Raw genomic sequence first — 23,246 nt, 5'->3', positions numbered from 1 at the left:
GTCAATGGACAGCTTAGTGTGAACAACAAACAGACATGGCATCCACTTTAATAAGATGTAGAAACTCTTTTCTCTGTGATGACTGCAGCAATCCCATGGGGCATACTTTCCATACTGATACAACAGCCATCAATGGGAATTTTAGGCCATTCTTTCTGTAGGCATGTAATGACATCCTGGAGTGTTATGGAGCTAATGTCCCTTGGCCTCATCCTTGCGCCTCTTTATTCTATAGATATTCAATAGGGTTGAGATCAGGGATGTGTGGAGGCAAGTCAAGTGTGGTGATGTCCACAACCCATGCATTGACAATAACAGCTTTATGTCAAGGTGCATTGTCTTGATTAAAGGGACAGTGGTCAGTTCCATAGAAACAAAGTAGGAAGCACTGCTTTCTCCAGAATGTTCAGATACCTCTTGGAGTTCAGTGTAGACCAATTTGCAATGAAAAATAGACTTATATTTTCTGAATTCAATAAACTTCTTCAATAAAAACCAATATAGATTTCTTGGGAACAATCAATTCACACAATCATGTATATTACCCATATATTAGAAGTTCAATAAATGGCACCTTGAGTGAATACCAACTTTTTCTTTCTATCAAAATTGATATTTACTTGAGGCTCAGTTCTGGGTCCTATCTTATTTTTGATCTATGTAAATAATCTCTGTTCAATGGAATTGAAAGAGGACCTAATTAGTTATGCTGATATGGCAATAGTTTTCTCTTCAAGCAACATACTTACCTTAAAACACTAAACATGGAAACAGATTTAATTAAGTATGCATTGATTGATGGTTCAATGAAAACAAAGTCAAAATGAACATTCAGAAAAACTAAAGTTATCCTATTTAAACTGAAGAACAGTGAAGCAGTATTGCCAGTTAAATTACCATCCCACTTCCTATGACCCCAGAAGTGACTCCACGCAATACTATTTGGAAGGATCACGCTTACAAGTATTTGGGCATACACATGGATCATATTTGTTGAAAGTTTTTCGCTTGGTTACACTATAAATTAAAGATGCCAAGAAATTATATTTATTCTTGATTAAATCCTTTCTCCAAGTGTAAGCAAACAATGTTTATGCATGAAGTATAATTTGCATAGGTCATAATTTTAAATGCAAAGTCTATATCAAAGCAGTTACATAAAAAATTTATATACACATTTTATAGAATGCATAAAACATACAAAAATACCTTTTGGCAGATTACACAACAGAATATTAAAGAAAGTCTTCAATTCTAATCATACTGCAGTTACCAACTCTAATTTACTTCTTCTCAAGGTCAGACAGATATACAGAGTGGCCATAATTAAACTTCGCTTACTCAGAGCCTTATGTAGCTCAGTCTAACAACTGGAATGTCACCAAATTTGGTAGGGAGACTAATCAAAACACAGGAAGTAGAATTCAGCAAAAAAATTTAGTTTGAAAAGTTGCCAATAAGAGAAATATGGTGCTGTTGTAGTGCCCAGGAAGCCAAAAATCTTCATTAAACAAAGTTGAATACCTGTTTTGCTGGCATTATAACAGCTATAAAGTAATGGGGGAAACTTCACAAATGCATTCCTATTGATAATTGTGTTCAACATGCACCTCACTTTACCTTATCAAGCATTACTTATAAAGTTATTTTACCTTAACAAGCGCAATGCTTCAGCCACTCTTCGAGTTTAGAACCCACCAGAAATTGCATAAAGGTCCTCTCTGTCAGGCTAATGCAGTTAGATTGATGATTCAAAAGTTTGACGAAGCAGAACTAGTGCCACCATGGGTAATTGAAGAAGTTGCCACCATTGTTGCTGACAAATACACAAAAATGTTGTTGCTAGTAGTAGCACCTATGGAGTAGTCCGACAGTTGAACATGTTCCACGGTACAGAAAGTCTTGCGCATAATTATTACGTTTTATCCACACAAGATCAGCTGCTACACGATGATTATGATAATAACTGACATTTGTTTTGATGTTTCTCATCATATTGGAAGCTGATGCTGCTGCCTTGGAAAATTCTGTGGGGAGATGAAGTTGATTTTTATTTCAATGGAACTGTAAACACCCAGATTGTTGAATTTGGTCTTCTGAATCACTCCATGTGCTCCAGGAACTCCCATTTACATTCACCAAAAATTATCATTTTTCTGTGGTTCACAGCAGATTTTATAATAGGGCCATTCTTCTTTTGAGGATATCATTCCGACAGGACCAGTAACTTGTTCCATTACCATGGAAATATTACGATATGCTGAACAGTTTCATCATTCTGACTTCAGCAAGCATTTCCCCACATTGCATGACTGGTATACAGCAGTATATTCCATTGATATACATAAAATTATATACGAAATGTTTCATTTCAGTTTAGTCTTTGTTATTTATTTCTCAGTCCATTTTAATGCTTTTTTTTTTTTTTTTTTTTTACATTGTACAGTGCCATCCCCTCCCTCCCCATCAGCAACTTTTTTTTTTGCAGAATCCTTCTTCACATATCTTGATTAGTCTCCCTACTATAGTGACATTCCAGTTGTTAGATCGAGCTACATACACTAGTGGCCAAAATTGTGGAAACCTTTTGGAAAAAGTGTATTTCTGAAGTTTGATGGCTCATAACACCACTTTTTTTGGAGTAATACCATAAAATTATATATCAATGGAAAGATAATTTAATAAAGAATGTAATGCAATAACTTTTATGGAGGATTTTTTTTTTATTAGAACAGCAGTTATAAAGAAGAAAATGAAACACATAGAAAAAATGAGATATACAAAAATTCTCATAATGTGAGTTAATACTTAGTTGGGCTAACCTTTAGTGTTAATTACGGCCTTACAACGTCTTCCCATGGAGTGAACCAAGTTTTTTAGTTCTGCAGCTGTTATAATGTGAAATCAAGATTGAATTATTGCTTTTATTAATTTGGGTTATATTGCTGGATTGCTTCTGACTAACAAGTTTCTTTAGTCGGCTCCATAGATTTTTTGGGTCTGGGCTATTCCCAGGCCATTCCAGCAGTGGAATATGATTATCTTGAAACCACTTTTTGCACACAGCAGCAGCAATATGAAATGGAGCTGATTCTTGTTGAAATATAAATGCTTCGTTATCTTGGAAAAGATCACGTGCAGAAGGCTTCAGTTTGGGCTCAAGTATTTCATTTATGTATTTTGAGGCATTTATATTCCCATTAATCACGCAAATTCTGCCCACACCTTTTGATGTCATACAACCCCAAATCATAACACTAAGTGGGTGTTTCACGTTAGGTGTAATGCAATCAGGATGCAAATCTTCTCCAATTCTTCTCCTTATGTATTTTATTCCATCACTACCAGACAGGGAAATTTTGGTCTCATCACTCCAAATAACACTGTCCCATTGTTCTGCTGTCCAGTTAACATTGGTTTTAGCCCAGTTTAATCTTTTCAACCTTAATTTAAGAGATAAAAATGGCTTTTTTCGTAGAATTCTAGCATTTAGACCAAATTCCTGCAGTCTGCGCCGAAAAGTTCTTGCACTAAACTTCACATTGTATTGCGCCATTTCATCTTGTATACACTATTCTTTTTCAGGACTCTCATATCTGCGGTCTCTAGTCTTTGGTCAAGTGTTTTACTTCTGACCCGGCTCTCAGATCCATAAGTTAAAAGTGGTTTGAACATGGTCTTGTATACAGCTAATTTAGTGTTCCGACTAATTTCTCTCTTATTCCATATGAATTTATTCGGTTGACTTCCTACCATACCAGCTTTGCTGATTCTGTTGTCTATTTCTATATTTAATTTACCATCTTCAGTAAACATCGTGCCTAAATAGCTGAAATGTTTTACTTGTTCCACAGGTTCTCCATTCACAACACAGTTGATATTTTCAATGATTCTGCCTATTTTCATTGTCTTTGTCTTTTTATTGCTGACCTTCATACCATATCTATTACAACAGCTATTCAATTAAGTCAGAGAATCTTGCAGACTTGTAGCGGATTTATTTAGAAATATAACATCATCCGCATAGAGCAAAGAGCTGACATTAACATCTCCAATTTTGATATCATGTTTAATACCACATTCCTTCATAATGTGATCGATATAGATAATGAATAACAGAGGGGATAATGTACATCCTTGTCTCACACCAGATTTAACATTATACCATCTTCCTGTACTTCCTTCTATTGTTTTATTTCCCTTTTTATATATGGGTACTATGAGACCTACTCCAATCATCTGGAATTTGTCCCTCTGAACTATTCAGTGCAGCCACTGTAAGACTTTTATAACTCCATATTCAGCATTTCTGGTCGAATATCATCTACTGCAACTATGGATATGTATTCCGGATTGCATGCCTAGCAAGTGTTTTTTTTTATTGATGTGCTGTCATCACTGCAAGTTTCATTTTTACAATTTTTCGAAGTAATTACTCCATACTTCAAGGATATCTTTTTCTCTAGTTTTCATATCACCTTTTTTATTATGTGTAATTCCTTTTAGAGCACTGTTTCCTCCATTTCTAAGCTTCTTCTACAACCTCCAGAATATCTTGTCACCTTCTTGATATTTATTTTCTGTATTCTTGCCAAAGTCCTCCCATGACTTTTGTTTAGCTAGTTTTACACAGTGTTTAGCATTCTTGCATTTGTCTCTGTATTCTCTAAGAGCGCAAGCTGACTTGTTTGACAGGAACTTTTGATATGCTTTCTTCTTTTCCTTCACTGCCTCTTTAACTTCCTGTGTCCACCAGGGAGTTCTGATTTTTTTTTATCCTTACAGACAACCTCACCACATGCCTCTCTGGCAGAATCAATCAATGTTTTCTTCAGAGTTTGACACTGAATCTCCAAGGTTTGATTCCTGTTCTCAAACTTTTTCATTTTTTCTTCAATAATCTTTGTGTATTTTAGTCTACAGTTCACATCTGAGAGCTGCTCAACTTTTATTCGCTTTAAAACTTTCTTACATGTTATTCTTTTCAATATGAAATTCAATTTTATCCTGCTCAAGACTAAATAGTGATCACTTCCAATTTCAAATCCTCTGTACACTCTGGTGTCCTGCACCAGGGAGAAAACATCACTATCAACAATAACATAGTCAATGAGACTTTTCTTATTCCTTGCCTCTTCTCTCCATGTGAATTTGTGCACATTTTTATGTTGGAACATGGTGTTAGTAATAACTGGTCCATGTCCTGAGCAGAAATCCAACAGATATTTGCCATTATTATTAGCATTGCTCTTTTCTCCAAATTTTCCCAAAATATTTTTGTATATCTGACAATCATTTCCTACTCTGCTATTTAGATCCCCAACAAGGACCAACTTTTCCATTTCATTGTGTCAGTTGCTTTTTCTAAAGCTTCAAAAAATTCCCCCACTTCTACTTTAGTAGAACCTTCTGTGGGACCATAAGCACAAATAAGTCTCATTGTCCAGTTCCCCATTCTCATATTTGCCCACATGACTCTACTTGAGACTGACTGCCATTCAAGAAGATTACCCTCGTATTTTGTGTTGAATACTATGGCTACTCCTTCTTTTCCTTGATTGTCATTGCCTGAATATAACATTTTGTATTTATTGCTCAAAAAGATCTCACCAGTTTTTGTCTTTTTTGTTTCCGTCACCCCTATTATGTCGATCTGGTACTTATCTAATTCCTCAGCTAGCTCCATTTCTTTGCCATTCAGGCTTCTTATGTTGATAGTACTGATCATTAACGCTGGTGATGTTGAGTTGGGGTTTGTTTTCAGATTTGTTCTAGTAGCTGACTTTTCGCTGTTCATCCTGGTTCCCTGGCAAAAACAACGGGGGCCTTGTTTAACTGGGCGACACCCCAGCTGGCCTGAAATTTTGTCATGTCGTACCATCATTTTTTTTTTTTTTTTGGTTTGACGAATAAGAATACGATTTGGTCGGCTAAATCCCAAATTGCCAGCCCATCCTCGTTCGTTCAGTATCCAAGTAGATACCCAACAGGGTGCACCACGAGAAGGTGAGGATTGGACATTATGTCTGAAGCCCTGGTCGTTCTCCGCATTCTTTTAAAGGCTATGTGGAGGTCTCCTCTCAGTTATACAGCTTTGACCCTTAAGCACCCCTGTGCCATTTCTTTAATTTTATTACGTTTTACAAGCTCACTAAATGAAGAACACAAAATAATTCAACCAATTTGATAGCAATCACATAACACACTGACAAATGTCCTCCTCTCAGCTCCAATACATGACATCAATAGCTGAATCCTACTGTGACCTTATTGGCTCATTACCAAAACAAGATGACACCTGATTGGCTTTCTAAATACTCATGCTCATTGGCTACATTCAGCTAAGGAGTGCAATTAGATTGATTAATAACCCATCTCTTACCAACTCACTCCTTCAATTTTTGCACAGGTATTTGGTTTCTGCAATATGTGTATTCTGTAGATATTTCGATGGCAAATGTTCATTCATGAGAAATATCATTAATAATTCCCTCACTCAGTACCAAGTCCATCGGAACACATGTGGCTGTTGCCCAACATCCCTTCACAATACACCTTGAAATCCATAGAACAAATTTCTTTTCCTCCTCCTCCTTCATCCCTGTGACTCCTGTATTGTGGAATAGTATTCCCCCTTATGTGTTTCCCAAGGAATACAATATACAATCCTTTAAATCAGATGTAAACAAGTTTCTCCTTTACTGTAGGTTGATTAATCAACTTCTCATGTATGGGCACAACATAAAAAGACCGGTATTTTTTCTGGGTGACCAGAAAAAATACTGGTCCTCAAGCAAGATGGTTTGTTTTTCCAGATTCTGCAAGAAAATATCCTGCAGCATTATTTCACCTCACATGAAGAAAACTCTACCTCTGTTAATGAAGGCTCAAAAATGAGAAATCAGTAGCAAGCTTTAAGAGAAAAGATGAAGACTATTTCTTGGAGCCATAACTGTTGCTGATACATTGCTCATCTTTGCTTAGATAAATACTAATACACCAAAGTAGAATTCTGCTAATATTCAATGCCTAAAAATTCTTCCTGAGATATAATAACTACCTCTAATCTACGCTCCTTATATAAAAATATAACATGCAAGGTAAAAGAGCACAGCATTTGTGTGTATGTGTGTATGTACACACACACACACATATGTTACAAGTGTAAGTTAAAATGTAGTTGTAACTGCTGCCTCAAGAAGTCTGAAGTATACATGATAATGCCCAAGTCATGGACGGATCACATAAATCCCTTAGATTAAATTCTGCAGTACAGAATTTTGAATTAAAAGGTTAAATATAATGTAAAATGCAAATAAATGCATAAAATAATAATAATAATCAGAGTAGGAAATGATTGTCAGACATACAAAAATATTTTGGGAAAAATTTGGATAAATGAGCAAATAATAATAATGGCAAATACTTGTTGGATTTCTGTTCAGGACATGGACTGGTTATTACCAACACCATGTTCCAACATAAAAATGTGCACAAATTCACATGGAGAGAAAAGGCAAGGAATAAGAAAAGTCTCATTGACTATGTTATTGTTGATAGTGATGTTTTCTCCCTGGTGCAGGACACCAGAGTGTACAGTGGATTTTAAATTGGAAGTGATCAATTTAGTCTTGAGCAGGATAATATTGAATTTCATATTGAAAAGAATGACATGTAAGAAGGTTTTAAAGTGAATAAAAGTTGAGCAGCTCTCAGATGTGAACTGTAGACTAAAATACACAAAGATTATTGAAGAAAAAATGAAAGAGTTTGAGAACAAGAACCAAACCTTGGAGATTCAGTGGCAAACCGTGAAGAAAACACTGATTAATTCAGCCAGAGAGGCATGTGGTGAAGCCGTCTGCAAGGATAGAAAAATCAGAACTCCATGGTGGACACAGGAAGTTAAAGAAGCACTGAAGGAAAAGAAGAAAGCATATCAAACGTTACTAGCAAATAAGTCAGCTTGTGCTCTTAGAGAATACAGAGACAAATGTAAGAAAGCTAAACACTGTGTAAAACTAGCTAAACAAAAGTCATGGGAGGACTTTGGCAAGAACATAGAAAATAAATATCAAGAAGGTAACAAGATATTCTGGAGGTTGTAGAAGAAGCTCAGAAATGGAGGAAACAGTGCTCTAAAAGGAATTACACATAATAAAAAAGGTGATATGAAAACTAGAGAAAAAGATATCCTTGAAGTATGGAGTAATTACTTCGAAAAATTGTAAAAATGAAACTTGCAGTGATGACAGCACATCAATAAAAAAAACACTTGCCAGGCATGCAATCCGGAATATATATCCATAGTTGCAGTAGATGATATTCGACCAGAAATGCTGAATATGGAGTTATAAAAGTCTTACAGTGGCTGCACTGAATAGTTCAGAGGGACAAATTCCAGATGTCCCTCTGAACATTATCCCCTCTGTTATTCATTATCTATATGGATCACATTATGAAGGAAAGTGGTATTGTACTTGATACCAAAATTGGAGATGTTAATGTAAACTCTTCGCTTTATGCAGATGATGTTATACTTCTAAATAAATCTTCTTACAAGTCTGCAAGATTCCTTGACTATATTGAATACATGTTTTAATAGATATGGTATGAAGGTCAGCAATAACAAGATAAAGACAATGAAAATAGGCAGAAGCATTGAAAAATCAACTGGATTTTGAATGGGGAACCTATAGAACAAGTAAAACATTTCAGCTACTTAGTCACGATTTTTAGTGAAGATGGTAAATTAAATATGGAAATATACAACAGAATCAACAGAGCTGATATGGTAGGAAGTCAACTGAATAAATTTATATGGAATAAGAGGGAAATTAGTCAAAATACTAAATTATCTGTATACAAGACAGTGTTCAAACTAATTTTAACTTATGGATTTGAGAGCTGGGTAAGAAATAAAACACTGACCTAAGACTAGAGACCACAGATATGAGAACAGGTTTGAGTGTAACAGCACTTTCTTACTATACTAGTCACCCTTCTTGATTGCACTTTGTACTGCTCATGAGGATGTTGATCATCTTTCTTTATATTTTCTCCACAGTTTTTAAGCTCTTTTTTTTATGTCTTCTCATCCACTTAATCTCCATTTGGTTTATCCTTCTAATCTTGGGTATGCAGTCTAATACAGCTTCTATCAAACAGTCCGTGACCAATTCCAATGCACTACAGACATTCTTTCTTTGTAGGTTCTCAAGTCATGGCACTGTTCCAACATGCATCCCAAGTCCATCAAAATTACCAGCTTTGTAGTTCTACAAGTCCAAATACAAGTCCTTTCTTGACTGAGGCTTCCACATGTTTAGCCATTTCACAGAACAAGACTGCATGGCCACTCTCCCCAATTGGAAGCAAAAAGTTTACCTTGGTTATGGATACATCTTTCTTTTGATGCTGTTACCAGATTCAACACTCTCAAACCCCTGGTTCCCCCCCCCCCCCCCCTCTATAAATTGTTGTTTCAGGCAGGGCTTTTTTTTTTTTTTTCAGCCAGAACGTAAAAGTTGACTGGAATGCGTTCCAGACCGTTCCGGCTGAAAAAAAGCCCTGGTTTCAGATATTTGGCCCTTAGCATCTGTGTAAATTCTGCTTCCATCTTGCCATGACTCTTTCTTTCCTCCCATCTCTGTCCCCATAATTGAAGTTTCCCAGAATAATTGCTTGGTCTACACTAATTTTGCTAATCTTTTGATGCATGGCATCTACATCTTCCTGTGGATCCCCTGTCTTTAGCAGCATCTATCTCACCAGACAGACTCAAATGAGCCATTTCCCTCACACCTAACTCCTCTTTAACTTCTTTTTTGGTTGTAGTTCCTCCACTATCATTAGGAATAACTCACCTTCTATCCGAATCCCTCTATTCCCTCCCAAAATACAATACTGTTTACATTCTATCCTTGTAACTATATCATTTTCTGTCAACCAGATCTTACCAATGCCTATAATTTTTTGGCCAAGTTGAGCCACCCTTTGCCAAAAACTACTTTTCCTTATTTCTGATACTTTTTTTGCATTTGTGTACATACATTTCAAGATTCCTTTGGACCCACAGTTACCCTTGTGTAATGTCATTACTAATGCATTCAAATTGGAAACCTGTGAAATTGCATTCAGCATTGCATAATCATTTCTGTACATAATCCCATTTATCCCAGGGCTGGCCAGTTACATGCTTGAATGCACCCCACCCCTTTCATGCTATGATTTCTGACAGATCATAATAAATGATTTCATCATTATATTATGATCTGTTTTTATAGTTTTATTACATTTTGCACACTGTCATCCACTATTTCCACATTCTCGAGAACACTTTTGCTATCTTTCCTTACATCATTAATATTCATCACTTCATTTTTCCTCTTTTTGCACACAACTCACATTTCTTCCACTTACAAGAAATGCAAGTCATGCAGAAGATTATCTCCAAAGACAATTATTTAAATTCCAGTAGATATGTAGCAGTTTTAACATGATAATACCATGTTAGCAATTGAAACTAAATGGAAAATATATTAGAACAAGTATAGTTAAATACTTATGAGTAACTGTGAGGAGTTAAAAAATATAACACAGAATGAAGTAAATTGACAATCCATGAAGATAGCTAATAAAATATACGATGTATAAATTCAACTATATGGAAAAGCAAGATCTAACAAAAGTAACAATAGTAACAACATATAAATCAGTAGTCTGATCAGTATTACTTTAACGTGTAAAACAAGAATAGAAACATTAAAAACATGATAGTAAATACACATGAAATGAAAATGTGAAAATGGTCAATAAAACAAAATTTGATATAGACAAGGAAAAGATTTATGAAAATGGAAGAAACATTAATTAAATAAATTAAGAGGAATAGATCAGGAAAAAGGAGAAAAAAAGATTGTCTGCATCATTGAAGTATTACAGATATATTAATATGAAGCTTAAAGGAAGAAAAAGATGTCTGCTGCATAAATTTTTTTCTCCCCATCTGCTTTGGCACACAGTTGCAATTTGTATGTTAATGAAACAAGAAAAAAAAAAATTTCTCTTTTGAAGTTGTTTATAATGCATAAATTAATATATTATGATCTATTTTTTAATAATTTTATTAATTCGATTTCATTACTTTTCAGGCACTCTTTCATGGTAAATTTATATATAGTGGTTTCACACTACCGTTCTATAAACGAATGCTAGGAAAAAAGTTAACTATGAAGGATATAGAATCCATTGATCCTGAGTTTTATAATTCTCTTGTATGGATTAAGTAAGTTTATAAGTCTTTGTGTTATTTACTGAAGAAGGATATATGGAATACTGTTAATAGAGTAGATAAAAATTTTGTCCATTATTGTAACACATCACACAAAAGGAAGTAGTGATACTAATCTGATTAAGAAGAGATGGTAAAATAGCCTTTTGGCTTATTTCCTTGATACTAATCTGAGTTGATATTTTGGGTCCAGTCCAGAACTTTAGTATAGAAATATTCTTCATTTCCCTTGCTTTTCCCAGTGATTTTTCAGTTTAAAAAATTATTTTGAATAGGCTGGTAATTTTATAGGGACACTATTCTGGTTTTTAAAAAAAGGATTTTAGAGAATGGAAATGGGGAAATTGTTCAGTGAGATGGGTGGGGTCATCCCAGGATGTTGAGGAGTGTGGTTAGGAAAGGGTATGAGAACTAGAGTTTGTTTTTGTTGAGAGTTAGCGAAACAAATTATTGATAGAAGGGACTTATGTGATGGTGGTTATTCATAACAGCTCTTCATGATATAAACAACACCAGAATAATCTTATGTATTTTTTATAATGAGAAACTGCTATGATTAATAGGCAGTAGATAGATAGTGTGTGTGGGCAGATAGATCTCCCACAATGATAAATCTTTGGTCTTTCTGAAAGTTTTTTGGTCACTTGGGCTTCTTAGGATAAAAAAGGTTAACCTTCCTTATTCTAACAAGTTAACCTTCCTTATCATAATGGTTATCAGTATGGAATATTGTTAGCCATTATCTTTCACATTTCAATCTAGTCTTCACAGGAAGATAAACATATAAACCTCTACTTTCCCATAGGTATTAAACTCACTGAGAAGAAGAAGGAAGCATATAAAGCTTAGTTTAGTTATGGTAGACAGGAGAATCAGGAACAGTTCACCCATTGTAAAAGACTTCTAAATTCAACTGCTATCTGGAAAATAAAAATGTATTAACTATAATAATTAAACTCAATGTTTTCAGTCTCTGTATTGGGGCTATTGTCAGAAGTCAATATATATGCTTCATAACTTATTTTAACAGTATTAACAACACCAAACAAAATAATGTTCAACACCTAAGCTTGTCTGTTAGATTGATGATTCTTCGCAGTGATGATATTGTATACAAAGCACGACAGTTCAGTAAGTTGAAACTGAAATTGCCAGAAAACTGAAAAGATTCCTCAAATGATGCTGTGACAGGGATATTATTCCAACCTTTCTCAGATTTAAAGAAAAGTTAAATTCTGCAAAGGCACATTGTATTTTCCAACATGCGAGGTTAGCATTCCTGTAGGAACAAATCACCTCGCATAGAGTTTACTAAGTTAAACAGCTTTATCCCGCTCTACATGAAGAACTAAGTAACGTTTTAAATGTGGACTGAACTGTGGAATCTCCTACATCATATCTCTTGAAGAAAATTAAAATCCTACAACAGCACTAATGTACTACTTTCTGACTGCAACTTCAACGAGATCGCGTAGTCATAAATTTATCATGACAGGTGCTTACTGAAGAAGCTAAGCTAAAAATTCTCAAGTTTGTGTCATAACTTTGCCTTGCACCCAGACAAGTTCCAAAACTAGAAATCATGATGAATGTAGAGTGGGGCATCTATTATCTTTCACCTTTAATGGCTAATAATGTGCATTTATACATAGCAAGCATCCTAAACAAGGCTAAACCACCAAAAAGTAATAACTGCCTTAAAAATGTTGTATAGGAATAGAAATATTGCTATTACAAAAGCTGATAAGGGTAATGCAGTGGTTATCATGGATTGAGACGATTATAACAAAAAATGCACAATCTTCTATGTGACTGTTCTACTTACTAAATTATGGATAGAGACCCTGCTACATGGGTGGTCTGAAAAGTTCTTGGCCTCAACTATAAATGGCAGCACTGTTGGCAAGATTTTTTTTTCTAAGTTGGTACATCTGTCATAAGCATCGATATGAAATTGCAAGTCATTCTATCAAGTAGTTTGTTTTATACAGCTGTTGGAAGCCAAAGTGTTGTCTGTATCCCATGAAATGGATAAAATTGAGTATTGTGTGGTTATAAAATTCTTTGTCAAAAAAGGTTTAACACCAAAAGAAATTCATTCGAAGTTCATAAAAGTTTATGGGCACTCCTTAGCAAACATTTACATGGAGCACTTTGAAAGCAAAATACTTACCACAGCTACATATAAGTCGCTAGTGCAGTTATGCTTTGGATGATGTGTTTGCCCTTTGGCCTCATGGACAAGACACTTTGGATACTTTTGTCACTTACCTAAACAGCTAGTACCCAAAAATTCACTTCACAGTAGATAAATAATCTAATAGCTGTTTGCCTTTTCTTGACACCTTAGTCACCCAGCTTTCTAATGTGTCACTTATCTTTTTCCATTTACAGAAAGCCAAAACACATGCATGCACGCACACATACACAGAGAGAGAGGAAGATATCTACATAAACAATCGCATCATCATCCAGCCCAACAGTATGGTATTTTAAAAACACTTAGGCAGAGCCAGAGTGATTTGTTTTAATGATACAGCTCTTTATCTGCACCATACAAGAAAGTATGGTGCAGATATTTAAGTTCTGCACCATACTTTCTTGGCCAATGGGTACAATTCCTGCAAAATAGATAAAATACTACATAGGCGATTTCTTCTCCCTCCTCTAATACAAAGGAACAAAACATTACTATTCCTATTCCCTATGTCAGAGGTGCATCGGAAAGAATAGCCAAAGTATTAATAATTCATGGCCTTCGGTTGTTAATTTAATGCATGTTAAATTAACAACTATTACTCCCCCTCCTCCCTAGTCTGCTCTCTGGATAAACTTCATCCTCTAGCATATCCAGGAATATATGAAGTTCTTTGTGACTGTTTTGTATGTCTTAGAGAACATACAAAATACGTTTGCTACCAATTATGGCAAGTCAGGACTGGCAGACCATGCTTTGGACACTTCTTCACACAGGATTAGATGGAAGAAAATTAATGTCCTATTTAGAAGTCATTACAGATCAGAAAGATTATTTTTAGAGCCAGCCATGGCTATAAAGAATTCTCCTAACCTGAGCAAGTATGGTTGCATTAATTCTCTAAAAATTTAGGAGACTGTTATCTTAAGATCGAATCCTACATAGCTGTAATACTACTTTTTTTTTTTTACATTAGAGGGCACCAAATTAGGACTTTGGATTTTTAGTCCATTACAATTTGAATTGCTTCAGTTACTCATTGTCGTGTATAAACGATAACATGCTGATTTGAAATTCAGCGAAATATAAGCCTGTTAAGAAACATCTTTTTTTTTTTTTTTTTTTATAAAATAGTTCGTTTGGTGTTGTTAATACCTTAAAATAAGTTATGAATAATATTCAACACTTAAGCTTGTCTATGGGATCATTAATCATGGATACACCAATATTAAAAGATGATGACTGGTAAATTGCAAAATTCTTTTCACTACCCATACTACCCTCTCATCTCCTAGTAAGAGTTAAAACTTGAATACTGAATGAATGAGAATGGACTGGCTTGGAATTTAGCTAACCAGATTGCATTCATTCTTTATTAGTTTAAACCAAAACAGAATGATTGTACAACATGGTGAAATTTCATGCTAGCTAAGGTATCATCTACAGGAACAAATGCCAATTCATCATCCACAGAATTGAAGTTAGGTACTATTAATAATAAGAAGTGTCAATGGAAAAGAAATTGAACTGGGAGAAGAACTAGAGGAGTACTACATGGACATAATTGGGGTTACTGAATTGAATTACACCAAAACAGGTGAGATCCTGTTAAATAATAAGTATAGGCTGTTATATTCAGGCATTAGTGATAAAGAAAATGGAGTAATGATAGTATTTAACAGCAAACATGAAGACAAATTCCTTGATTGCCATAAAATTTCAAGTAGAGTCATGTTGGCAAATTACAAAATAGGGAATTGGACTATTGGAATAAACTTATTTTTCACTGTAACTCCACAGAAGGTTCTACTAAAGAAGAAGTGGAGGAATTTTTTGAATCATTAGTGAAGGCAGCTGACATAAAGAGGAAAAGCTGGTCCTTATTGGAAATCTAAACAGCATAGTAGAAAATGGGTTTCGTGCATACAGAAATGTTTTGGGAAAATTTTGAGAAAAGGGCAAAACTACTAATAATGGTAAGTTCTTCTAGATTTCTGTTGGGACACAGACTAGTCATCATTAATGTTTCATCATAAAGATGTGCACAAATTCACATGGGAAGAAGACAGAAGAAATGACAAAAGTCTTGTTGACTTACATCTGATCCGCTCATGAAAGGGCACAAGACTTCACATCAGTGTCATGTGTGTAGGAGCAGGGTAAGAAGAAAGGAGGAATGTGTTTACATCTTTTTTGACTAAACTAAAAGTTATAGTCTTTGTTGAAGACACAATAAGTGAGGCACTTCCAAAGAACAGAGGTAGATGGAATGAAAGAGGTGGTAAAGAAGTTGGTTTGGGAAGTTTGGAGCTCGACTGTAAATGGACATTGCCCAGCAGTTGCTTTTGTTCTTTTGGAGGAAAACATAGGAATGATAGTGGCAGTTCAGTAGAGCATGGTCCATGAAACTACTTGTAGAACAAACATAAGGCACAACATCTGTGAGGGGAACTGGGGAGAGAGAGAGAGAGAGAGAGAGGGATCATCAGTTAACTGGATTGTCCTCTTCTGGATCACATCAAGCAATCTTAGAGGATGTTTTGGTTCACCATCCTGAATGTGTGAGCAGTATTCCATTGTTGGGTGGATTTGACATTTATTCAAAGTTAGCAGTTGTACACAGAGTAGCAGTAGTGTGCACTCAGGATTTAATCTTGGGGGGGGGTGAGTAGACGATTTGAGAATACGCATTGCATACGACCTATGGCTGAGCATTGCAATTATCGCTGATTCATAAGTAGTATAGAAATAGAAGACACGACACAACATATATTAAAAAAATGAATTTTAATTAGGAAAATATTTTGGGTGTTTTTTTTCTTTTTCTTTGGAGGAGGCCAGGGCCCTCTGGCCCCCACTCTGGGTTCTCCACTGCAGAGTAGCTTGTATGTACACAGAGTTGACAGCTGCAGAAGCTATGACCAAGATGTGTTTGTACCACAAAAGAATGGAAGTGTTAGGACAGTGCAAGAAGGGATCCTATGTGTACTCCAAAAGCGAATATCATATTGAAAAGAATAATAAATAGGAAGTTTTAAAATTAATCAAAGTCAAAGATGTTGAGAGTTTATTTTTCACTTGGTTAGACTATAATAAGTTTAGTTTAATCCTTTATCCAACCCAAGAAGTTCTTGGTCTACCAGGAGATCTTCCCTCTAATTTTCCCTCCCATGTTTCCAGCCTATTCCCTGCTAGTCTACTTTCATTTTCTCTTTATAAGGTCCTTCATCAGTGCTCTTTCAGTTCTGATTCACTTCAGTGCCATTTTACTATTTATTAGTTTTTTTCTCCTTCCAAGAAATGTTCATTGCTCACCTAAAGCACCACATCTCAAAGGCTTGCAATTTCCTGATTATGGATTGTGTATATGTCCATGTCTCACACCCATAATTCAGTGTGGACCACACATAGAATTTTATTATTTTTATTTTATCATTCTTATATCACTGTATCGTCTCGTACAGTGATAAAAGATGTCACCATGATACCACAAGTTGGGGAGAGTGATCATGTGGTCTTGATGTGGGGAGTGATTAAACTGGTACAAACTTCATAGAACAAGAAATATATATATATATATATATATGGAATTACAAAGTATGATGGTTAAGGAAATTGGTGACATGCAATACAAGATCAGTTGAAGGGGAGAGAAATCACTAATGCCTGTGATTTGGTCCAGAATTAATTACTTATGGTAATATCAAATTGCATTTGTAAGGTTTGGAGGATAGATAAATAAATTGAGTGAAGGGGATGAATCATGGAGTTATACATGAATTTCTGAGAAAGAGGTTGTTATGGAAGAGATATAAAGAACAGAGTACCCTTGAACAGCATGAGGAGTATAAGGTGCAGGGTAGGAAGGTGACAAGTGTACTGAGGAATGTGAAAGAGACTGGCATATGAAAAGAGATGGAATGAAGCAGTAAAGCCAAAACCTTAAAGAATTCAATAGTTATATTGCTAGTAGAAGAAAAGGTGAATATGGAAGGCTGATCTTTGTTGTAGGAGGTAGAACATGAGTCACATCTGCTAAAGATATAGTGGAAATGTTTGAAGTTATTTCTTCTAGTGTGTTTCATATTTGGCATGGTAAAAGTACTGTTGCGTGACAATAGTAAGTAGGACAGAGAATTGACAATTCAACAATGGGAAGTGTTTAGAATATTAAGTAACTTTGATGTTAATAAAGCTGTGGAACTGGATAGGATATCACCACATATATTACAGGAATGTGCAAAACAGCTTATAGTATCCTTGACTTGGTTGTTCAAAGAAAACTGCAACATGAAACAGTTCTCAGAAGAATGGAAAGAAGCAAAAATAGTGTCACTGCATAAGAAATGATTCTAGTCAGTAGTATCATAGTAACTATATGCCCGTGTGTATATCAAGTGTAGCGATGAAAGTGTTAGAGAGGTTAGTTAGAGATAGACTGGAAACCTAGATTGATGAAAATCATGGGTTTGTTATGGAGAGGTAATGCTTTAGTACTAGGTTACATTTATTGGATGGGAGATGCTTATAATGTGATTTACTTAGATTTTGCTAAAGCATTTGATCAAGTACCAGATGATAAACTACTGTTGAAATTGAGTAGCAAAGGAGATGGATAGTCATTATTTAGCTTGGTTACAGGGATGGTTGATGATAGGAGCCAGCAAGATGTATATGGAGATGCAATGTCCCAAAAAGAAAGGTTATAAATGGGTGCCACAGGGTCCTGTTCTTGGACCATTGTTGTTTAGCATATAGTTCATGATGCAAAAGGAGATATTTAGTTCTTTGCTGATGATGCTAAATTAGGAAGATCAATATGAGAAAGTTCTGAAGTGTTGTTGTTGTTATAAGTGAATTTGAATAGGTTGGTGCTGTAGGTTTGAAGAATGAGGATGTCGGTATTGCTGTGTGTAAAGTTATGCACTTTGGCCAGAGAAGATGGAATGGAACCATATTAAAGGATCTGGGGATCTTGTGGATAGGGAAGAGAAGTTCAGGGAACATATTTCAAAAGTTGTAAGTGCTACCTAAACAATTGCTGCTATAATTCAAAGAATGCTGACATGTACAGATAAGAGGTGATAGTTCAACAGTGTAAGCTGCTAATTATGCCTCATTTAGATTTCTCTATACAGATATGGTCACTTAGCTATATTGATGATAAGGAAACATTAAAGAGAATGCACAGGTGAATGAACTGTCTCAGAACTCTAATATTGAGTTTGAGGACAAATTGAGGGTATGTGGTCTTCAGAGCTTAGTAGGTAGAAGGAGGAGGAGGGTGATATGATTGAGACTTAAGTTGGTGAGAGGAGCCTATCAAATAGATGGAGAATTATGCATAGGATCATGGGTGATTTGAGAACAAGACATCATTTATAAAAATTGCGAAAAGGTCATTTGAATAAATAGGTGAAAAAGAGATTTTTGGCTTGGTGAATGGTGAATGAGTGGAATGCTTTTCCAGAGTGGATAAATGATTGCTCCAACACAAGGCAAGATATGATAATTATTGTGGTGCGTGTTAGACTTCCTGCAATGAATCTTTGGACTCTATGGAGACTCTATCGAAGTAATACTAATACTATTTTAGTTTATTTCTTACTGATGTCATTTATAATTTCATATTCTAAAATGCTTCTTTTGCCTTAGCTGTTTTTGATTTTAACTGTTCTGTCTTTTATAATCATTACTCCTAAATAATTATAACAGTATTACCATTTTGCACGAATCTCATTGATACTATTAATTTGGATTTTGTTACTGTTTTCTGCTTATTACCATTTAGCATTTGATTAGTACTTAATACTAAGTCATAATTCTGACTTTTTTTTTTATTAGAATTTAGTCATATTTTGATATTAAGAAATTATATACTTGTTAACTTTTTTATCCTTTATCCAAGTGTAAACAAACAAAGTTTGCACCTTATGACTTCACATCACTTGCCTTAGTATCCCATAATGCAAAACACATCTCCTTGCAGACATGTATAATGCTATGCATTATGAGAAGGGTCGCTACCCAGACTGGTTTCAACCTTTATTGAGGTGTATTTAAGTAAAGACCTCTCTAAAAATTAGGACGATCCCTACACCACTCCATAGTGGCCGAAAGACCATCAAACTCAGTGTTGTTCCACTCAGTGACAGACTCACTCCGTCACTGAGAAGAACTTCTCAGCATCGGCTCTACCCAGTGGCAGGCTCGCCCCACCACCAGCCAGAGCCATAATCTCAGTGGTGGCCCTACTCAGAGACAGGCAAAAACCTATCCCCAAGCAGAGCCTCTCAAAGATAGCCCCCACCAGTTCCAACCCCTATCGAGGTCTCATCAGTGGCAGCCAGACCCAGAGGTGATGATACCAAGGTTGAAGTAATGCAGAAGTCATATTTTCCTATATGGGTTGCCAAAAGGTGTCAAACCTTATTATTAAAATAATCTGGATTAGAGATAGTTAGTTGTTGAAAGTGTTTCCACTTGGTTATACTATAAATTAAAGATACCAAGAAATTATATACTTGGTTTAATCCTTTATCCAAGTGTAAGCAAACAAAGTTTGCACCTGTAGTATTTTCAGGACTGGAGCAACTTGTGGTAAAGGTGGTATGACTTCACATCACTTGCCTTAGTATCCCATAATGCAAAGCACATCTCCTTGCAGACATGTGTAATGCTATGTATTATAGTATAACTAAGTGGATAAACTTTCAACAACTAACTATCTCTAATCCAGAGTATTTTAATAATAAGGTGTGACAGTCCCTTTTGGTAACTTGTATATGAAAATATGACTTCTGCATTACTTCAGAATTTTTTGGGTCTGAGTCCCATTAATGAGAGACCTCAATATAGGTCGAAACCACTCTGGGTAGTGACCCTTCCCATAATGCATAGCATTATACATGTCCTCAAAGAGATGTGCTTTGCATTATGGGATACTAAGGCAAGTGATGTGAAGTCATACCACCTTTACCATGAGTTGTCCCAGTCCTGAAAATACTTCAGGTGCAAACTTTGTTTGCTTACAGTTGGATAAAGGATTGAACCAAGTATATAATTTCTTATATACTTGGTTAATATATACTAACCTCACTTGTTATCTTTAATTTTGTTATTCTATTTTTGATTTAACTGTGAACACCACATCAGCAAATCTAATATTGTTAACGCTATTGCCATTTATTTTTATTCCCATTTAAATGTCTTCATATTCTCTCGTTATCATTTCACTATATATAATGAAATGCACCGGTTATATACCCTCGTCTTACTCCTCTTTCAATATCTGTTTTTAAATTATTAATTTGATTTATGATTTGTGTCTTCTGATTCTAGTATAATTCTATTATTATTGTTATTATTATGAAGTCTTTTGTATTAATTTGAAGGTTTTTAAATATTTGTATTAATTTTTCATGGCTTACTGTCAAATGCTTTTTAAAAGAAACCTACGAATCATAGATACCTGTATATAAAATCAATAAAAATAGGGGAAAAAAAATTCTCTAGTCTGTCCACAGTATGTGAATGTACTATAGGTTTATAAATAAACCTTTTGTTGGTGGGAGCCACATAAAAAAAAATAAATAAATAAAATGAAAGTTTGAAATCTTTACACTCTACTGCATTATTCTTTTTTGGTATTGGAATGGAGATAGATTTTGTGGAATCTTCTTAAATCAGCTGATATTCCATATTCTGTCATTTTACTATTAAGTAGTTCTTTTATTACTTTTTACTATTTTCTTCTTTAAGCATACCTGGATTGTTTGAGTTAACACAGATCAAAGGCTTGCCTGGCTTGTGGTCATTCTTCAGTTCTGCCTTTGTATCTTATCTTCTGGATTTCACATTCTTATCTTTTTAACTGTTGCCTTCTTGTTTTCTATTGGTTATTTTTATATTTTGGGTATATCTCTGACAGTCCAAGTGTTTGAATATCTAATTGTTCCTTTTCTCTACACATGTTTACTTAATTTCCAGGTTGGTTTAATCCTCTCACATCCCATATACCAATTTTAACATCTTGTTTATATCTTTTATTTCTAACCTTAGTGTTGCAGCAATCCATTATTCACTTTGAGACTGACAGATTTGTGATCAGCACTAGTCATTTCACATGACAAATTCTTCTCATATTTCCAACCTCTCATAATTAAACTTCTCATTGGGGCTAGTACAGTACTTGGACTCAAGAACCAGTTACAATATTCAAATTAAGGTGGAACAAGTACTTGGGGAAGGCATTCTCCCACTGCTTAGAGCTGAGTTTCTCATTTGGGGAACTGTGGAACCTCAGTGTTTTACGATATGTTGCTTCGCACTCCATGAGGGATGATTGTTGGGAAAAAAAATAAACATTGTATAAACAATATATAAAATAATAAATAAATAATATTATATATATATATATATAATATTCATCCAAGCTTGATTTGCTTCTTAAGTAAAAGGCTGGTTAGATTCCACTAATTCGAGCCCTACCCAAGGGCCTATGAATTGTAGAAATACCTTCTGAATATGAATGCTGTGCCATACAAAGCAGTCTTTTGCAACTACCTAGATTTTAATCCATCTAACTTGAGTGCTTCTAAATGTTTTTCAGTGTTTTGGGAATGGTGCCTAAAACACCTATTATTATGGGAACAACTTTGGTTTTCTTTTGCCAAATTTACTCAACTTTGACTTGCAACTCGCGATACTTAGTAATTTTTTCAGTTTCTTTTTCGTCAATTTGGCTATCTCCTGGTACTGATATTTCGATAAACTGAACACCCTTGTTTTCACTTTTTTCAAGCACTGTTATATCGGGTGTATCACATTTGTTTTGTCGGTCTGGATTTTTAAATCCTAGAGTATTTTAGCTTTTTCATTCTCAATCAACTTGTGGTCAACTTTATGCTTCTAGTAGTCTTTAGATACAAATACAAACTTACTTAATAATTACTGACCATTTACAAAAAACAAAACTACATTAGAGCCTACCAGTTTCGCCAGCAAACTGTCTGGCTTTTTCAAGGTTTACAGAGACATGAAAACTAGTAAACGCAAATTGAAAGGAACATAAAAAACATTGTAAACCAACTAGTAGCTAAGGTTACACGTTTGCGTGACAGAGAGGACTTATTGTTCTTATTCATTATCAGGCATGCGTGTTTGTTGTAAACGTATAATGTGATTACTGGCAGACCACAAGAGCAAGGAATGTAATATACTCCTGGATATTTGTAGAAAGGCACCTTATCTTTTGGGGATCCTAAAACTTGTCTGATGCTGGTGGCTGGTTTGAAGACCACTCTGATGTTGTAGGCTCTTAGTTTTCTACTGTAGTGATCCCTTTCATCAAGTCAATTTCTTATCAAATAGCCAGAATACTAAGAATACAAGAAGAATCACGCTCCCACTTGTCTGGGGTTGTCACCATATAGATATTTTTTGATGATGTTTTGAGGATACTCATTTTGTGATAATGTGTTGGCTATTAGTGAGAGTTCAGTCTGTGTATCCTCCTCTTCTGATATAAACTTCCTGGCCCTATATTTCAACATGTGGATAATGCTCTTGTGATGGTTTGAAGTATAATGACGATATCTTCCCGTATCTGTGGGCTTTCTGTAAATAGATAATTTGACACTATTTGATTGTTTCTTTATCAAGATGTTTAAAAAATGCAGTTGGTTGTTGTTTTCCACTTCCAGAGTGAATTTTATCTTGTTATGTATTGAGTTGATTTTATCCACAAACAATTTT

General features: G+C 35.0%; 1 protein-coding gene across 4 annotated transcripts in view; it reads left to right on the top strand.

Moving 5' to 3' along the window:
* The window catches only part of Su(dx) (WW domain containing E3 ubiquitin protein ligase suppressor of deltex), a 436,167-nt gene that overhangs the window by 352,972 nt on the left and 59,949 nt on the right, over nt 1-23,246 (top strand). For all 4 annotated transcript variants that reach the window (XM_090407874.1, XM_090407872.1, XM_090407873.1 and 1 more), the window contains one exon: nt 11,154-11,287. In XM_090407874.1, coding sequence (XP_090264000.1) covers nt 11,154-11,287 — 134 coding nt within the window. The remainder of the gene's footprint in view (nt 1-11,153; nt 11,288-23,246) is intronic.

Source organism: Typopeltis vanoorti, chromosome 18, assembly GCF_054136105.1.
Source record: "Typopeltis vanoorti isolate ZY-2024b chromosome 18, IOZ_Tvanoo_1.0, whole genome shotgun sequence".
Taxonomy (NCBI): domain Eukaryota; kingdom Metazoa; phylum Arthropoda; class Arachnida; order Uropygi; family Thelyphonidae; genus Typopeltis; species Typopeltis vanoorti.
Note: the sequence above shows the minus strand (reverse complement) of the source record. Positions and strands in the feature narration are given on the sequence as shown.